This window comes from Citrus clementina, unplaced genomic scaffold (assembly GCF_000493195.1).
Source record: "Citrus clementina cultivar Clemenules unplaced genomic scaffold, Citrus_clementina_v1.0 scaffold_7, whole genome shotgun sequence".
Classification (NCBI taxonomy): Eukaryota; Viridiplantae; Streptophyta; class Magnoliopsida; order Sapindales; family Rutaceae; genus Citrus; species Citrus x clementina.
In genome coordinates, this window is record NW_006262075.1 from 20539773 (window position 1) to 20558596 (window position 18824).

The 18824-nt window shown below is 35.3% G+C and overlaps 3 protein-coding genes across 3 annotated transcripts; 1 reads left to right on the top strand and 2 right to left on the bottom strand.

Moving 5' to 3' along the window:
* Positions 1-174: 174 nt before the first annotated feature.
* LOC18036577 (putative ETHYLENE INSENSITIVE 3-like 4 protein) lies at positions 175-2790 on the bottom strand. The gene is made up of 2 exons (XM_006428098.2): positions 2785-2790; positions 175-1764 (listed from the first exon to the last, which is right to left on the bottom strand). The coding sequence occupies exons 1-2, from the start codon at positions 2788-2790 to the stop codon at positions 175-177; spliced, it is 1596 nt and encodes a 531-aa protein (XP_006428161.2).
* Positions 2791-8507: 5717 nt separating this feature from the next.
* On the top strand, positions 8508-13247 carry LOC18036621 (nitrate regulatory gene2 protein). The gene is made up of 5 exons (XM_006428100.2): positions 8508-10464; positions 10595-10672; positions 11107-11321; positions 12196-12419; positions 12527-13247. The coding sequence occupies exons 1-5, from the start codon at positions 9393-9395 to the stop codon at positions 13179-13181; spliced, it is 2244 nt and encodes a 747-aa protein (XP_006428163.1). The 5' UTR covers positions 8508-9392; the 3' UTR covers positions 13182-13247.
* Positions 13248-13337: 90 nt separating this feature from the next.
* LOC18036670 (acyl-coenzyme A oxidase 2, peroxisomal) lies at positions 13338-17629 on the bottom strand. Its single transcript, XM_006428099.2, has 7 exons — positions 17135-17629; positions 16493-16608; positions 15091-15971; positions 14377-14556; positions 14114-14280; positions 13905-14028; positions 13338-13814 (listed from the first exon to the last, which is right to left on the bottom strand). The coding sequence occupies exons 1-7, from the start codon at positions 17575-17577 to the stop codon at positions 13659-13661; spliced, it is 2067 nt and encodes a 688-aa protein (XP_006428162.1). The 5' UTR covers positions 17578-17629; the 3' UTR covers positions 13338-13658.
* Positions 17630-18824: the final 1195 nt, after the last annotated feature.

Sequence of the window (18824 nt, forward strand, 5' to 3'; positions counted from 1 at the left end):
AAATTTAAACTAGTTGTGACATTTTATTCTTCAATATATATATTGGTAGCTAGGAACTTAAGTGCATGCACTTTATCTATCAAATGTAATATATTACATAATAACTAAGTAGATCATATTTAGTGATGTTCCAAATTAAAGAGCAAATTAAACGAACAAAAATTGCAAACATAATCAAGCTTTGTGCTCCTCGTAATCTTCATAATCCTTGTGATTCTCGTATCCCAAATCCCAAACTGAAGTTGCTCCACAATGCTGATCAGCAGCTACGTGATCTTCACTACTCAAGCTTGGGTGCAAGCTATGTCGTCTTTGACTATCAAAGGCACCATCCATTGCAAGGTCATCGATTCCACTATCCCAAAAGCTTTCATAATCTTCAGCTGAGCTGCCTGATCCTCCTCCGCCAACCTCATTGAGGTGCCGATCGGCCTTTTGCAGCTCCATATTTATCCAATCCGCCAGAGTTAAAGTGATCCTTGCATCATCCACACTTCCTCCGGGCTGCTGTAACATTTCGGTACTAATTGCCCGTTTAATATAATCAATAGAGAAAGTATCTGCCGATGAATCAGTTAACTCGCCCACCCCGCCCAGCTCATTATTTCCATCGTTTGATTCGCCTTCGTCTGTCGTATAAGTACAATGAGACTCATGATCACTCCTTGAGTTTTTGTCCACAAAACCGAACCCTAGTTCACCCTGTGGACACTTCGAACTTTCACAAGCATATTGTGTGTCATTCACAATCTCTCTTTCAAACACACACTTCCTTTTCTCACCCACGTTCGATGTGCGACAGCTAGGCACATTAACATGTTTCCCTTTACCAACAATTGGTGCCTCTTCCTCTTTATGATCCTCATTTGATGAAATTTTGAGACACTTTTTGGTTAATTGCAAGAGTGATTCTTCTTGATTAACAACTTTAGACCAAGTCTGAGTCTCTTTAGCTGTCATCTTATGTTGCAAGCATTTTGATTGTTTCACAAGCCTTCTGATTTTGTTCAAATTTGGTGACATGTGTTTGATAACAGCTGCCAAAACACTAACCTTCCAAGCTTTCCTAAGATCGTGAGGCTTCCTATAAGGAGGAGGGCCATGTTCTTTAGAAGTCCCTTGCTCACCCCACCAAGCTTCACTTCCGGTCGGCCACCACGGCGGAGCTAAGCCTCTCTCCAGTGGAAACTTCCTCTGCGGCGGCAAGCAGTGTTGCATAAGGGCAGAAAGAAGGGACCCTAGAGTAGTATCCTGCAATTCATGAAGATAATGCATTTGTGAACCTGGATTATCAATTAGGTCACCAGTATCTTGTTCAGAAAGTGGATCCATGTACTGTGCTATAGCAAGAGGGGCATTTTTATCAAAGCGGACATTATCTTTCCACCACTCGCGCAAGCTATCGGATGATCCTGTAACAGCCTTGCCTCTTTCAGGAACAATCCCATAAACAAACCCTTGTCCCTTGCAAACTTCCATGATCTTCACCATGTACTTGAGGATCGAATCTTGAGCTCTTGACATCTTTTTGCGGCGAGATGCTTCTTGTCTTGCTGATGACTCACCTTCCTCATTTTTACCATACCTCTCTTTAAGTTTTTGCATGCGCTTTCGATCCCTCCACATACATTTTTTTAGATCATCATAGCTTATGTCTTCCTTTCCATCATCATCATCATCTTCTTCTTCGCGTTCCTCTTCCTCAGGACCAAGGCTTGCAGGATCTATGTCTTCGTAAATTTGAACCACTGTTTCGCCTTCTAACTGAGGTATATAGCTTTCTTACTTATAAAGAAGCTGATTATCTATCAAGTATTCTAATTTATGAATGAATTTTGTGTCTGCCGAACAACTACTTATATATAGAAAGTCCTTATCTACTGCAGACGTCAGTACTCTATTTTTTCAAATCGAGATATCAAAAACCAATTGGTTGCATTAATTATCAATGCATCGGAATTGAAAGTTTTTTATCTTCAGTTATGATCAAATGCTCCCACACAAATATCACATACTAGGAGTCCTTAATACTCTTGCAAACGTCAATTTTCTAAAACCCCAGATAAAAACTCTTATTGGTCATGCAATGCATAGATTGATAATTTTAAATCTTTTAGTGATGTCTATACGATGAATTTGCATAAATTCCCGGCATATTTACACTAGATAATTAAATTTGGGACAATGGCGGTGTGAATGTGAAGGCTTGAAGACAAAATGACCATTCACGATGTGAAGGGATGGTGAAGAGATTAGAAGGATGAGCTGTGTTTTTCGAGGCATATGGAAACTAGAGAAACTTGATGTGTTGGCTGTAAGTGCTGGAAATTGATGAATTTGCGGGAGCCATGGACACGAGGCAGCGGCTTATGTAATTCACGTTGCATGCATAAATACTCTTCTTGTTTGCATGCATGTACTCAAATAGTTTTAATATAATGATTTAATAACCAAGGAAAGCTAGGGATACAAATTTGACAACACAAATCCAATTCAGCTACGGAACTTTAAAGCTTACTTATTTTACTGCATGCTTCGTTTCCAATAACAGTAACTGATTTTTGTTCCAGAATTTCTTTTGTATCAAGTTTTGTGATCCATTTTTCTCTTGAAGATCTACGATCACGTGTCTTCTTATAACTTGTTATAATTAATTGTTCTGCAGAAGAAATAATTGTCAAAGGGTGCTGAAGTTACAGGTGATAAACCTCCTATGCTCAAATTAGCTCTTTGTACTTAATTTGTAGGTGTAGACAATATTTTTGTACTCATTTTATGTCTTACCTCCATATGTGGGAGGAATTAACCTTTATATAGATAACTTGAAGTATTGAGGTAAAGAAGTTATCACAACATGTTGCATCGCTATTGTGACAAGGTCCTTAATGCCCGTGCATAATGATACTTATCAATATGTGTTAATACTTGTGCATGACAAGTGTTATTTTGGCACTTGTCCTAATTATTGGCTCTCCTTTAAAGGACTTAGGCTTGACTTTAGCCCTTTATATTGGTTCGTCGTGAAGAGGATTGGTTTAGCAACATATTGCCCATAAGTAAATTTTTGTAAAGTTTTCGTCCATACACATTTAGAATATTTTCTAAGTAATTGGCCTAAGTCCATTCTTATAGAGAATGGCCTTGGGGTAACTTTTAGCAAGATTTGCATGCACGCATATTTGCCCATAGGTGCTTTGTGCAGACTGTTTTTTTACCGTAGGCTCATGCCACAGAATGTTTATTTGTATTTGTTCGTACGCTGATTTCGTATAATGTATGTTTGCATATAAGCTCATTTCGTAAAATATATATTTGCTCCATAGGCACATTCAAGAGAATGTATTTTTGGCCTATAGGCACATTTTACAGAATGTTTATTTGCTCATAGACTCAGTCAAGTCAATCCATGGAATATATGTTTGCCAGTAGGCTTATATTTGTAGAATGTATGTTTGTGACATATGCGTATTTTATAGAATGATAATTTTCCCATAGATACATTCCGTACAATGTTAATTTGTTGGCCTGTAAGTTTATTATGTAGAAAGTATGTTTGCTTGAAGGCTTTTTATGTAAAGTATTTCTAGGTCATTCTTGTAGAGAATAGATCTAGGAATTTTTGTAGAATCATATACTTTGGCACTTTATCAATTCTTGCCTTCAAACAATCTGCTTAGAATACTTTCCAAGTACTTTGGTGGTTGTTCTTCTAGAGAATAAACCTATGTTATTTATGTGTAATTATGGCCTTAGGCGTGCCATTGATTTTTGCCTTTAAGCAATTTACATAGGATACTTTCTAAGTATGTAAGTCACTCTTGTAGAAAATAAACTTAGATCATTTCACGTAGAAATTCTTTTTTGGGCTTTCCTTTTTTTTTTTTTTTGTGAACTTTTGGCCTTTTTATAATTCAATGTAATAGATTTAAATATTTTATGACAAAAGATCATTGATGAGATAACATGACATATGTAAGACTAAGAACAGTTGAAAAACGGTTGAAATGTTTATTATTTTCAACCTAAAACCCTAAAATTATTATTTTCAACCTAAAATCCTAAAGTTCGGGGAGAGGATTCCTCAAAGATTCAAGTGCTCTCCCAATCTGATTTTTTCTAATATTTTAAGGATTCAATGACACATAGTATTAAATTTTTTTTTGGAAATATTTTATTAATATTTCATGTCTATTAACTTATATGATAAGCAATATATTATCAATTTACCCAAAATTTAGAGTTTCTTTAGACTGAAAAGCACAAACACTTGTAAAAATATTATGAATTGAGAAGGGAAGAGAATAAAGCTATAAAGGGTAAGGATTAGAAATAAAAGTTAAAGAAAAATCAAAAGTTTGTTCCTAAAGTAATTATATAATTCCTTTAGCTTTGCTATGGTTTTGATTAGTTAGTGTATATTCTTTTTGCTTTTCATTTTATCCTTTTGGCCAAGTGTTCTATTATCGGCAAAAGAATTTTTTTTTTTTTTCCAAAAGTAATTTCATTAGTAGAATCTCACAGCTTCTCAAATTAGCAGAGCCATTAATTGCATCTTCTCTTTGTCTCCAATAATATGTCTAATCTGTACGCCTATCAGCGTCTTCTTTTCTTGTACTTTTTCAGCAACCGAACAAGCTTAGATAATGCTCTCCATACAAAAATGCTTACCTCCTGAGGAAACTTTGAGGGAGCAAAATAGAATTCCACCAGATTGATCGGTCTGCTGAGCGCTTGCTTCACTATATGGTTGATAGAATTCACAGAAAATCCCCCAACGGTTGATCATCTTTCATTGCCTAAAGATCCAATGTGCTGAGATACACACACACACACACACACATAAATAATACATATCTATAACAGTTCATATAAATACATAAATATTACATATTTAGCAGTTTCTTCGATGAAGGCATCGTCCTTCCATTTTAGAATAAAAATTGTTTGAGATTAATTAATTACACTATTGTTTAGTTACAATTTACGTTCTGTTGAACATAGACAACGTTATCTAGCCTCATATTTGTATTTTTACAAACGACCATTCCTACGTTTATATACACACACACACACACAAATTTTCTTTTCTTTTCTTTTCTTTTTTTTTGGTTGATATCACACTACAGAGTACAATACAATTAGTGATAAATACTAAACAATAAATTTGTAGGAACTTAAAACTCAACCTAATGCTTGCTCCTACCTATCTCGACATATCAAACTTGAACTTTAGCGCAGAGATTTAAAACCAAAGAAAACAACTAATTAGAGAAAAAAAAAACTCATATATTTATGAGAAGACTTGAAATCTCGACCTTAGGGATTAAGCAAAGAAGTGTCTAACCAATTCAACTAAACAATTATTAGCTACACATTCTTAATATAATGAAAAAAACTTTTAGTTTATCACTTTTTTTTAATTTATTACACATTATGGATATTATGATCCTCTATTAAAACTTTGAACACATATACTTATAGCTCAAAAATATGTGTACCCCAGAGGTGAGATCAATCCCAAATATATAGAAAATTGTTAGATTATCATCAGTTAAGAACACAATATAATATCAGGGGGAGAGAGAGAGAGCAAATAAGAGTCACGACAATAGTTTAAATTAAGACAATTTTTATTCATTCTCAAGTGTGTCTGGCTAAGGTCATGAAACCACCTTTTATAGTCATATAACCATAAAATAAAATAAATGATTAGATAAATGGATATAACATTAGTAATAAGTTTATATGAGATAGTGAGAATAATATGAGATGAAGAATTGTTTGATGGAGAAATAAAAAGTTGGTTGATGAACATCCACGTAGTTATAGTTATTTCATAACAAAAATATATATTCACTAATATTTTAAAAAATATGTCTACTCCACTCAAAAACATAAGCTAAAGCTCACAAATCTGGCCAGAAAATTTTCAAACCAACTATTTAACGTAAGGCTTGCATCAATATGACTCAATATTATAGTCATGCCCTGAAATTCAGGAGACAATAGAGTAATATACGGAGGCTAACAAATGCACCCACACTGTAAAGCACTTCTGCTAATTTAAGAATTAGCTATCATAATTTCAACCCAAAAAAATGGAAAAAACTAAGTGTCTACCCTGGCTTCCACACCTTCATGTCCGGCCCATATCGTAAAGATAAAATAACCAAAAGTCCCAATCTTTAAAAGCACTTCATGAACAGTCATAAGCTCAAATGTAGAAATCTCTAGAGAAAAATTAGCTGGGAAAAGATAACCGCATGAAAATTACAGCCGCCAGCTTCTCTTTTTTACTTGTGCTTCTTCTTCTGCAATTCTCAGCGTACCATGTGCAAAGCAATTTTTTCACCATCCATTTTTGACAAATTCGTATCTTTACCTACAGATCTAATTGTTTCAGTATTTTCTTTTTTGCTCTTTGTCTTATCTACTAAAGTAACATTATTGCATTCCTTCTTTCTAACCTGTCTGCTAAAGAACCAATAAAAAAATACTTGCAAATTTAAAAAAAGAAAATGATACTACTAATCTAAGTTAACATTATTAACTTAAGAAATCACAAGATCTATCCATTAAAAAAGATTTAATTAATAACATTCCCCATCAACAAACCCTATCCCACATTCCTGCTAAACCAAGATTCTGTTCCCATTAAAAATAGGAATATTAAATAAAAATTTGTCAAGCCATACCACAAACCCAGAAGCAAAGCTTGGATTATTTTAATTGATCAATGAATCTTTTCAGGTTCTTTGTTATATTTACACTTGTTTATGTCTTTAATATTTTTTATAACATTTCACAAAATTTTCATTACACATTTTTTTAATATTATTCTAAACATCTGCATTATATTTCACAATTTTAATCGAATAACGAAAGAGCATAAAAATATAGTTAACTAATAACTGAATAAGTATAATAATTTCTTTTTTTTCTTTTTTCTTTTTTGTGAAGTTAAAGCACCAATAAAGGTGCATAATGACTGATTAAGAGACTACTTTATATAAATATAATTTAGTGTTATTGAATATTCAACCTATAAGCTCCACTTTAAACAAGGAAAACGAATATTCACGTAGTGGATTCATATTCAATAGCAAAATGAGGCAAAAGCAGCCATAGTTTAATTCCTTTGAAAATGAAAAGGCATTAAATATTTTATTAATTTTCTCCTTTTTTTTAAACAAAAAATTGTTATTTCATGAGAAAAAAGACAAAGAAATTGAGAACCCAATTCCCCAAAAAGGCCAGATTTTAAGAAGCCGTTACAGGGAAGTCTATGGAGGAAAATAGGGGCAATCCCGTCTTTGTAATATCACCATTCCCAATATAAACATTGTTTTTCTCTGAGCGTCATTTTAGACTCTTCACTGCCCAACTTTTTTTTTTTGTTTTTTTTTTCTGGTAGTATGTGGTCTATTAATATAGGATCCATCCTATATTTAGTACTCCAACATTATTTATTAATTAAAATATTTATGAAGGTTTTAATTGGTAATATTAGTGATAAAAAATTAAAATAATAATTAAAAATCATTGATAATTTGATGCATTTTGTCGTCGAAGCGCACGTCATGTGTAACGATGAGGTAAACATTGTGTTATTTGGTAAGTGTATTATTACTTAATTTTAAATAGAAAATCTTAAAGAATATTATTATAAGTTTTTTGTTTTCTGAGAAAAAAATAACTATAAATTTAGTTTCAAATAACTCCAAGTTGTTTTTCAGATTATGGAACTATATAAATTAAATCAAATTTCTCTCTATCCTATGAATTTAAATCCTAAAATCTCTCTAACCATTGAGAGATCTTAGGAATTGTAAATCAGCTAATAATCCTTCCAATTAAATACTAAGACCAACTACATAACAACATCACATTAATACTATGATATAGAATTTATGAATTATAAATCTATGATACGAGACAGGCTTAGGACTAATTTAGTAATGTTGTAGTTTTTGAAATAGCTATTGTTAATTTTGTTGTATAAATAATCAGTTGTAAAAGCAAATTAGTTAAATATTTGGTTTTTAAAAGTACTAAGAATTTAAAAATTAATCATATATATTTAATAAATATTATCATTAAATGGCTATAAGTATATAAATGGTTAAAATCAATGTTGAATAAAATTTATTTACGTATTTTTAAATGTGTATAATATTTTTTATTGTGTACATATAATAATTGACGACTATAATAATTTTTATTTTGTAAATAAAAATAATTTCTTTAAATTTAATAATTTTATTTCTTAATTAAATAATGATAATTTAAATTTTTATAATATACTAAATATAAAATTAATTCATAAAGTTAAATTTTTATAAAATATTAAACATTAAAATTAATTTTAAATTTTTTAAAAATTACTTCATAACGAATGATAATACTATAATGATTTAGTTGACGATATTGAGTACCATATAACAACGTCGAATTAAATATTAATCTATAAAAATTATCATTCATGTAAATCGACTCGATGAGCCGTCGAGCCTTAAGAATTTTTTTTTTAAGTTAAAACCAACTTAACACTTATTACAGCCTAATTGCGAAAAATTACTCTGTATTTTCCCTTAATGGTTGGGTAGTTTGGTTCATAAAATCATAATATATTCTTGTTTTTTAACCCAATATTTGCCAGAGTGAGAACCGAGAAGTCACATTACACAGGACACACAGACGCTCACACAAATAACGAGGCAGCCTCCTTCTCTCTGCATCACTCTGTCACACAGATTCCTCTCTCCCCCCTTTCTCTCACTCCATCACTCAAACAATTTCTTCAAAGCCTTGCATTTTAGTCCCTGTGCTCTGTTCCAGCCTCCCTGATGTATCACATTTCATGCTTCGCTTTCTTTTGCTCCCAGTCTCCTGCTTGTTTCTGGCTGCTTCATTAATAATGGCTGCTTTAAATTTATGACTCACCAAACTCCTACTTCCTTCTTTTGCTTATTTTTGCTAATTGGCCCTCTTTTTCTCTCTTTTGAAAACGATTAGCCTATACTCTGCTCCTCTATTTCTTTTGCTCTGTTTCAGTGTGTATTAGCAGAAGCTGCAGATAAAAAAAGCTGATTTCTTTTTACCAGTTTCGTCTCAAGCCTTTGTAACCAAAGCTTGTTTCTAGTGGGTTTAACTTTTTCTTGTAGATTTAAATAACCATCTTTGAAAAAGTTTGCATTTTCATACCTCCTCTGTTTTGAACTCTTAAGGTTTTGGGTACTTTCAAGGTTTAAGCTTTTTCTTCATTTTCTTGTTTTGTTAGATCTTCTGTTCTTAAAACGATTATCCTTTTAGATTCTGAAACGGGTTTCTTGAAAAAAAAAAAATGAACTTGGTTTCACGAACCTGATAAAGTTCGCAAATTTCTCCTGGAAATGGGATTAGCAAGCTCAAAAGGTGACAAAAATGAAGCTTTGCGTTTGTGCAAAGCTAGGAGGAGATTTATCAAACAAGCAATGGATTCAAGGTATGGACTTGCAGCTGCTCATGTATCTTACATTCAGTCTCTTAAAAATATTGGCATTGCTCTAAGGAGGTATGCTGAAGCTGAGGTTTTGATAGAGTCATCTTTATCAACAACCACAGCTACTGAGCTTGAGAAAACGCCATCACATTCATCATATCCATCACCGTCACCTTCACATGTTAATGAAGTATCTGATTCACCGTTGCACAATGAGGAAAGCCCTAGTCCTAAGAATAGTGACATGAGTTTTAGTTATATGAGAACTGCAAAGACTGAGGCTGTGACTATAAGGGTGAATACAAATGATGGTGTTAGGGGTTATGTTGAGGATGAGGCTTTGGAGACGGCTATCCCGCCGCCGCCGCCGCCGCCGCCTTTTTTTGAGTCTGGCACTTGGGATTATTTTGATACTAGTGACCAATGTGATAGCTTTAGTTTTGTGGGTATGAATGATGGGTTCCAATCGGAGTCTGAGGAGGTGCTACAGTCAAAAAATGGAGGGGTTATTGATAATGTGATAGAGAGAAAGGGGAAGTGGGCAAATGTTGGTTCAGATAGTACTAGTGAATATGGCGAAGCATCTGTAAGGCCTGAATCAGGGCTAAAAGATTTTGAAATGGCTAAAAGTTCAGTGGCTCGACAGGATGCTAGTGATCGAACCGTGGAATGTAGTGTTAGTAATGGAAATCCCGTTAACTCATGGGGAGTTCAAGTGAGGCCGGGGCATGTGGAGCGAAATGCCAATGTTGGAAATGTTGCACTTGAACAGTCAAGTTCGAAGAGAGAGAAGACAGTGGGGGAGAAAGATGTGTGTGCAGAAAGAGAGGACCCTTCGGAGTTCATTACTCATAGAGCTAAGGATTTTCTTTCGAGCATTAAGGATATAGAGCACCGTTTCTTCCGAGCATCTGAATCTGGCAGGGAAGTATCCCGGATGCTCGAGTCAAACAAAATCAGGGTCGGATTTTCAGAGATAAAAGGTAACAGTTTTTGTTAAGCTAATTGTATTACCTCCTGTTTTGGTAGAGTGGATATGGATTCTTTTGCATAATTTGTCTTATTGATTTACCTTGTGCCTTTTTTTTAATTTCCTTTTTCCTTTTCTTTTAGGGAGTTCATCTGCTTCAGATGTTTTGGCAGCTTTCCAACTTGTTTGCTGCAGAGGAAGAGCTGCACCAGTTTCCCATGGTAAGCATTAGTTTGTCTTGGGACCCAAATAATCAATCATTTTACAATTAAATCAACAGGTACTCATTAGGCTCTTAGTATGAATGTGTTTTTTTGCTTTATTTCAGCAGTTGCTTGAACTATGTTGAGTTCTTTTATATAATTTTACACTCCTATGCAAGGTACAAGTTATTTAATTTTTAGACCGCTTTTTGTGGATGGAATAAAGATTCAGGAAAATAATTTTCTTTGATTTCCAGATTATATTAGATCAGTTGATGATTGTTTCACATCATTTTAGGGTACCATCTGCACAACTTACAACTGTGTGAATGGTTTCTTTTAATTCTTTGGCAGTAGTTTTTTACGGATGTTTTCCTTCCCTTTTGGGCTCTTTCGATACAACCTTTCTCCGGCTTTTCTTGCTTTAACATAAATTTCCATTGTTTGTTTAGAACCCGTACGGCATGTTACAAAGGTCATTACTTGGAAGCGAACAACATCTTCTAGGTCATCTTCATCAAGGAATCCACTGGCAGGAGCAGCAAGAGATGATGTTAGTGACAGTGGAAGTGATTTTGTTGAAGAATTCTGTATGATTGCTGGAAGCCATTTGTCCACCCTGGAAAGACTATTTGCATGGGAAAGAAAACTTTATGATGAAGTAAAGGTTTGTTTTCAAAACCATTTCTTGTATTCAAGGGTTAAAAATTTCATCTTGATTAAAATGTTGCATGTTGCCTAGGTTTCATCCATAATTAACTGGATTCAAGTGCATTCATGATTTTTGTGGTTAAGATAAGTCAGGAAAAAACCACACAAGCATCCACAAACACATGATTGAATGATATTTGGGGTTTTCTATTGACGACAGTAATTTTGCTATCCCTTTAATAAAAATGAACATTAGTTGTTGGCATAATGCTGCTAATCGAGAGGACCTCTGTGAATAGTAAGAACTTAAATGTGCAATGACTGAAATGCTGGGTTGATGTCTCGTCAACCTTGTTGATCAATAGTCTTAAACCTTTGGAGAAATCTTTTGCTTGGTAATTGGCTGTTGTATTTAACAAATTATCTTCATTCATTTCAAGCTTCATTCCTTTACTGTATTTCTATTTGTCAACAACTGTTAGACATCAAAAGGGGTTTGGTGAGAAGTTTGAAGGCAATGCATTATATTTGTCATTTATCGATGTTGTACGTAAAGGAGGCATTTTAGGCAATGCTTTAGTGTTGTTACCTTGTGCATCCATCCATGTTATGTCCCCTCTTAGCCTGTCACTAATTATGCTGCCTTTGATCACTAGAAGATCAAAACAGATACTATTCAAATTATCCTATCATTTGGATTCGAAGTTTTGTGCCTGTTTTGATGTAAATCATGGCCCTTCTAACTGGAACCAAATCTGTATTGTGAAATTGTTGTCCATTTGATGTGCAAGTTGACATTTAAGCATTTCTTCGAAGATTTTACACCCTGCCTAGTAACATACTCATATAACTTTCTCACTGCCACCTTTGCTCATAATTTGGTTCTATAGGCCTGTGAATCTCTCAGGAAGGAGTATGATCGGAAGTGTAACCAGCTTAGGCACCAGTTTGCAAAGGATCATAGTTCGCAGGTAATTGACAAGACCAGGGCAATTGTTAAGGACCTACATTCACAGATCAGAGTCGGACTTCGCTCTGTTGATTCCATATCCAGGCGAATTGAGAAAATGAGAGATGAAGAGTTGCATCCACAACTTGTAGAGCTGATCCAGGGGTAAATTGTCCTTTTTGTTTTTTTTTTTTTTTTTTTGGCCGCTGAGATTACTCTCGTTAAATCATAAAAAAAAAAAAAAGGATTTATGACTGGTAAACCGCATGCAGGATGACGAGAATGTGGAAGGCCATGCTTGAGTGCCACCATGCACAATATATCACCATCTCCTTGGCATATCATTCAAGGAGCTCAACAGGAACTCCTCAGGGGAATACACGCAAGCAAATTTTGGCTCAGCTACTGGAGGAGGTTGAATGCTTTGGCTTGAGCTTTGCAGACTGGTTCAACAGCCTCGCATCTTATGTAGAATCTATTAACGCGTGGCTGCAAAATTGCATTCTGCAACCACGAGAGCGTTGCAAGAACAGGAGGCCATTTTCCCCTCGTCGAGTTGTGGCCCCACCTATATTTGTGTTATGCCGTGATTGGTCAGTTGGGATCAAAGCTTTGCCTTCCGTGGAACTTAGTAATGACATCAAAAGTTTCTTATCTGATCTGCGCCATTTGATGGAGCAACAAGCAGAACAGCAACTGGAGAAACTGAAACTCACTGATGCAAACAAGGCAGAACCAGAGGGCAAAGATGATGAGAAAAATGATGATGTCTCATCAAACCTGAGCTGCATACACGCCGGCTTGACAAAAGTTCTTGATCGACTGAACAAATTTTCTGAGGCATCAGTGAAAATGTACGAGGATGTTAAACAGAAAAGTGAAGCGGCTCGAGTCACGTATGCGAAGTGCAAGCCACCTGGTGTTTAATGGTAGTGTAATTATCTACTAAACATCTTCGAGTGCGTAGTTGGAGGTAGATATTTGTAAAATATTCAAAAAGGAGAACATTTGGAAGTATGGAGATGATATTAAAATTGAATCTGGGGGTGCTAGCCGATTTACAGGTTTTCTATGATATGAGCATTACTGCAAATTTAAATGTGCTTATTACATCCAGTTTTCATCAGGACCCAAATAGGACTTGTTCTTACAAGCAACAACCCAACGAGAAAACTACTTGGATGAATTTAAATGAAAACTTGGAGCAAGCACTATCTAGTTTCTCTTATTAACAAAGTGATGATGGATCAATCAATATCGCTAGAAAAAATTTAAAGGTTTCCTGAATTTTCACAACTTATTCATGTATGCAAAGATAAAGAAAAAGAAAAATTCTCCCTGTTTTTACATCCGCACTTGTTTTCAACAGTATCCAAATCACTGCTTTTGCTTCCCCTAGGAATATCAGAATCCAACAATCTGTGTGTAATAAGCATAAGCATCTGATTGCCTGGCAATTGGTGCCCTTGTAACATAGTCTGGAAGATCAAATGCATCTATAAGTTCACCAGCAATATTCCTCACTTGGAAACTCAAGTATTCTGTGAGCTTGTGAATTGCCTGCAGAACAAAAAGATGCAATACATCAACAAAAGCCATTGTATTTTTCCCAGGGAAAAACAATGCTAAGGTTTTAAAATTTATGAATACCTTCGCCTTGTTAGGGGCCACATAGTCAACATTACGGTATGTTCCAATGTCATTCCAGATTCGGTTCAAGGCATAAAGATCGCAGACCAGTTTCAGAGCAGCTCGAGAGCTAGGATCAGGGCAGCTGGAGAATATATGATGGCTAGATTAGAAAATCAGAATCATAACACAAAAAGAAAAGAACTTATGACCTTGAAACTAGGAAGTACTTCTGCACAGCTTCAATAAACTTTGCAAGGATGACAGATTCTATATGGGATTCTGCGAGCGTGAGAAGATGGTTTAAGCATCTATTCCAAGCACCAAAGCTTCCAAGGGTTTTAGAGTGCTTGCGCAAACGGACCGCAACACTTTGAAGTAATCGAGATGTTCGGTACTGGAACAAGAAAAATTGTATAAATTACAAATCCCGAAATTTTAATGTATATACCACAACCAAGATTTTTCAAAAGCAAAAGGAGTTAGCACTCACTCTAAAGGCATCCAATTGGAACTTAGGATCCCGTAAGTGCTCTTCACCTTCCCAACGAGCAGTTACAGGATTTGGCTGAGAAAGATAGGCGTTCATGGATTCTCTCAAGTAATTCCATGTAACAGTTAGTGGCCCACCTTGAAACTTCTCCTTATACTGTTTCAAGAGATCACCTGCCACCTGCATCCTAGCAAAAATGTCAATTCTAGCGATCATCGAAAAGAGAAACGATGGCGTACCAATTATGTATTTATGGAAGTCAAAAAGTTTATCACACGTTGCACACAAATGAAATCTTTGGGAAGATTTAAGTCATCCACGAGAATGCTGCTGTCTGACAAACTTTCATATGGAATTCTTAGGAAAAACCGACACTTATTTGGTTTTTCTATCACGTCTCCACTAATGACCATCATGCACAATTAATTTCAAATTGCCCCAAGACAAGTCCATGCAAAATAAACCAGCAGAAAGATATTTCTTCCTATTACAAAATGGAAAGCTTTGACAAAATATCATTCATGAATTGAGTGGAAGTTCAGAGACTTAGAACCCTTTAAATGGAAAAAGTGGAATGATCAAGCTAGGGGATTGGGATCATTTTGGAATTTTTTTCTGAATCAATCTAGAGGAGAAATAAAGGCAACCAAAAACAAGCAGTTTAAACTATTAAAATTCAAGGAAGGACGTAACAAAAAACAATTTGTTTATAACCTGTTGTAAAAGAACTGTGTTGTCACCCTCAAAAGTCTGGAAAATGTCATGATCATTCCTCAGGCTACCAAATCTGTTGACAGCAGCATAACCATGACCTCCGCAAGCTTCCCTGCAAACACTCAATGACTTTGCAGTATAAGAAGTCACATAAGACTTGAGGCCTGCAGATAAAGCATGGACATCACCAACCAATTGCTCGTCATGAGTTTTTTTCATCTCTGAATATTTCTCTACCAAGTTAGCAGTTGCAAAATGGAATGCATAAGTGGAAGCTAGCATTGGCATAAGCTTGTGCTGCTGAGACTGATAATCAAGAATGCTGACTTCAGGCTTCCTGGGAGGACCGAATTGTTGGCGCAATAAAGAATATCGAATGGCAATTGTTGCAGCAATCTTCAGGACACCAACTGAAGAATATGCAAGGCCAACTCTCCCACCAACAAGTTCTCCTAGAGTAGCAGCAAATCGTTTATTTATGGTTGGAAGGCTGCTTGTGTATTTTCCATCCCTTGAAACATCTCCAAATCGATTAAGAAGATTATCTCTAGGAATTCTTACAGAACAGAATCTCAAAGCTCCATTGTCTACTCCATTTAGACCAACCTTGTGGCCACAATCATGTATTTCAATTCCTGGAAGTGTCTGGTGGGTCTTCATATCTCTAATTGGAACAATGAAGGCGTGGACACCCATATCTGAATATCCTTTTGAGTCATGAGTTGGCAACATCAACTTGGCAAAAACAGTGGCAAACTTGCCATGAACTGCAGCATTACCAATCCACCATTTAATAGCTCCATCATTGGGTGTGTTGATTATGAATTCGTCTTTGATGGGATCAAATGTTGCAACTGTTTGAAGGCCTTGAACATTGGAGCCTAAAAAAATGACAGTTCAGTTAAGATATGCATGCTCAGTACAGTGCTAGACAGTTGAAAGAACAGACCGAATAAAGATATCAGCATTTCCTAAGATCTCTAACAAAGTGAAAACAATAAAACATGAATAAAATAAGATTATCAGTCAATGCAAATGACATATCACTATGATCAACCAACAGCCACATCAAGTATTAATTTGACAGAAAATGAAGGGTACAGATTAGACAGCACATCATTAACATTTTAAAAACTTTCCCTCAGAAATAAAATGCCACACTTCACACAGAGTTAAATAAAATCATGACTTTGGCTGTTATTGAGGTGAAAAAGAAACCAATCAGTCGTTTATTGTTAAAGCTTCGAGGAGCAAAATCTAGATTTGGCCACAGTTAGCAAGGAGCACTCATACAGAATAACATTTGGAGATATTTACACTACAGAAGTATATGTTATGTTTTCAAAGCAAAACACAAGTGAAAGATAATCAACAAATATGTGAAAGATTTGCAGAAGCTTACCGTGATGGAGTTCTGTCATAGCAAAACAACCCGGGTAGTCCAAATTGTCAATACCATCATAATACTTGTCTCTGTGCTTTTTGGTTCCTAAGTTGATTACAGAGCCTCCCCAAAGACTGTGTAAACATTATTATGTCAACGTCATTTAAAGTTCATTCAGTATTAACGTGCAACTAGAGAAAGTAGAAACCATTTGATAGGTTTTCACTTATGAATGTTCAGATACTCATGCCAACTGATCCAGGAACCACACACGAGCAAAGGATAGCTGTTCTGAGCTATTTGAATCTTATTTGAATAAGATCCTAAGAGATAAAAAGCTCTAGCACGGATGAAATTCTAATGAATTATCACATAAAGGAAGAGATTGGGAATGAAAAAAGATGGGACAAAACAACTCAAATGTTCTCAAAATCATTGCAATTCTTGTGTTTAAGTTCCTAGATAACCAAATTACAGGGCAGTTTAATCTACAGCTACTACGAAACAGAATCACTAATTGTCAAGTAAAAGCAGGTGGAATCACTAGCTACCAACAAATGTAACATAAATGAATTCGAAAGCGTTCACCAAACCATTTGCTAGAATGAAAATTGAGGAGTCATTTGGAGAAAAAAAAAGAAAAAAAGAAAAGAATAGGACCTGTATTGCACTCCCATCTTGATGCCTAAAGACATGTCAACACTCCCCACAGCCTCAGCTATGGCAAAATACTGAGCAGGATCTTCAGCAACATACTTAAAAGGCTTAATGCCAGCCTCCCTGACAAGCCCAAGAAGCTGTCTCCAACAAAGCTCTCTGTGATCATCCTTCAAAATCTCAACTGGGGTTTGCAAATCAGGCCTCGAGTTAAAGTACTCGAACACTCTCTCTTGTATCTCCCTGTGCTTTCCTCTCATATAACGAGATAACTGCGCCTTGTCAACCTCAAGCTTTCCTCTGCTGCTGCAAGAAACTATACAAAGATCATAATTCTGAGCTGATATGGCCATCAGGTGTAAGCTCAGCCGTTGGATGCGGCGTGTGACGACCGCCTGAGATTCATCCTCGGCCGTGTGATTGGGAGACTGATTTGAGGGGTTCATTTTTGGTGATGAATTGAAGAAGAGACGATGATGGTCGTTGGCTTGTTATTTAATTTTGTTATAATGAATGGAAGGTTACGTGGCGTGATGGTTGTTTCTGTATACGTGGAGGAAGGTGAGCGGGCCGGATGCTTGGCAGTTAAGTCACTTTTTGGCGCGCCTCTCAACGTCAATTGGATATTGATTGACGATTCGTTTATTTCGTTTTGGATCCGATTGATGAATGATTATGAGTCGGCATTTAGCCGTTTGATATTTATTTGACCATACAATTTATATATATGGATTTTCTGACATGCAATTGTGAATTTATTAAAATCCATAAAAATATAGTCATATAATTTAGATGTTATTACACTATTCATATGACTTAATTATTACACTTTTTTTTATTTGACTCTTATACTATTAAATAATATAATTTAATAATTTTTTCTGACTTCAACAAAATTTAGGATTTTGAACTAAAATAATTTTATATATAAAGTCTTTCTCTTATAATGGTGCTCTCACTGTTTTTTTTTATAATACAGACACACTATTAAAGCATATGGTTTAATAAAGTCAATGTAGACACGCAATTAAATTACATAAATTTATTAAACCATATGGTATAATAACATGTCTACCTTAAGAAAAAAATGAGGGCTCCACACACACACACACACACACACACACACACACACACACATATATATATATATATGTGTGTGTTTGGGTAATTTTTAGGGATCTCCCCTGAGGTTTGACGTATTAACACTTAGATAGAAAGTATGAGTGTATTATTAGATACTTCCCATGTCGTTTGTATTTCATTTGGTATCATGTCAATGTATAACGGTAATTTCGTAAAAAAGCTCTCTAAAATTTTGAAAAAATCAAAAGTAATCGAGTTGACTGTTGTGCACTTCATTATCCCCTGGTTCCAAGGATGCATTGACATATCTTTTCTTTCATCTTTCATCCACTGGTTCCAAGGATGCATTGGACATATCTTCTTTTTCATCTTTCAAACCCAAGGTAATGAGCAATCCATTCATCCACCCAAAGTTAGGGGTGGGCAAAATATCCGATCCGACCCGACCCGACCCGATCCGATCCGAAAAATATCGGGTTCGGGTCGGATCGGATTGTTGATATAACCCGATCGAATGTATTCTTGCTAACCCGATCGGATCATGATCGGATCGGATGAAACTCGATCCGATCGGATCGGATGAAACTCGATCCGATCCGAAAAGCCGATC

What these genes read in the sequence shown, in the direction of transcription:
- LOC18036621 (XM_006428100.2), top strand. Translation starts at nt 9,393, where the DNA reads ATGGGATTAGCAAGCTCAAAAGGTGACAAAAATGAAGCTTTGCGTTTG. An exon ending in AGCTGCACCAGTTTCCCATG is followed by an intron (nt 10,673 to 11,106) that starts GTAAGCATTAGT and finishes TTGTTTGTTTAG; the next exon opens with AACCCGTACGGCATGTTACA. An exon ending in CTTGTAGAGCTGATCCAGGG is followed by an intron (nt 12,420 to 12,526) that starts GTAAATTGTCCT and finishes AACCGCATGCAG; the next exon opens with GATGACGAGAATGTGGAAGG.
- LOC18036670 (XM_006428099.2), bottom strand. Translation starts at nt 17,577, where the DNA reads ATGAACCCCTCAAATCAGTCTCCCAATCACACGGCCGAGGATGAATCT. An exon ending in AAGATGGGAGTGCAATACAG is followed by an intron (nt 16,609 to 17,134) that starts GTCCTATTCTTT and finishes ATGTTTACACAG; the next exon opens with TCTTTGGGGAGGCTCTGTAA. An exon ending in TCCAATTGGATGCCTTTAGA is followed by an intron (nt 14,281 to 14,376) that starts GTGAGTGCTAAC and finishes TTCTTGTTCCAG; the next exon opens with TACCGAACATCTCGATTACT.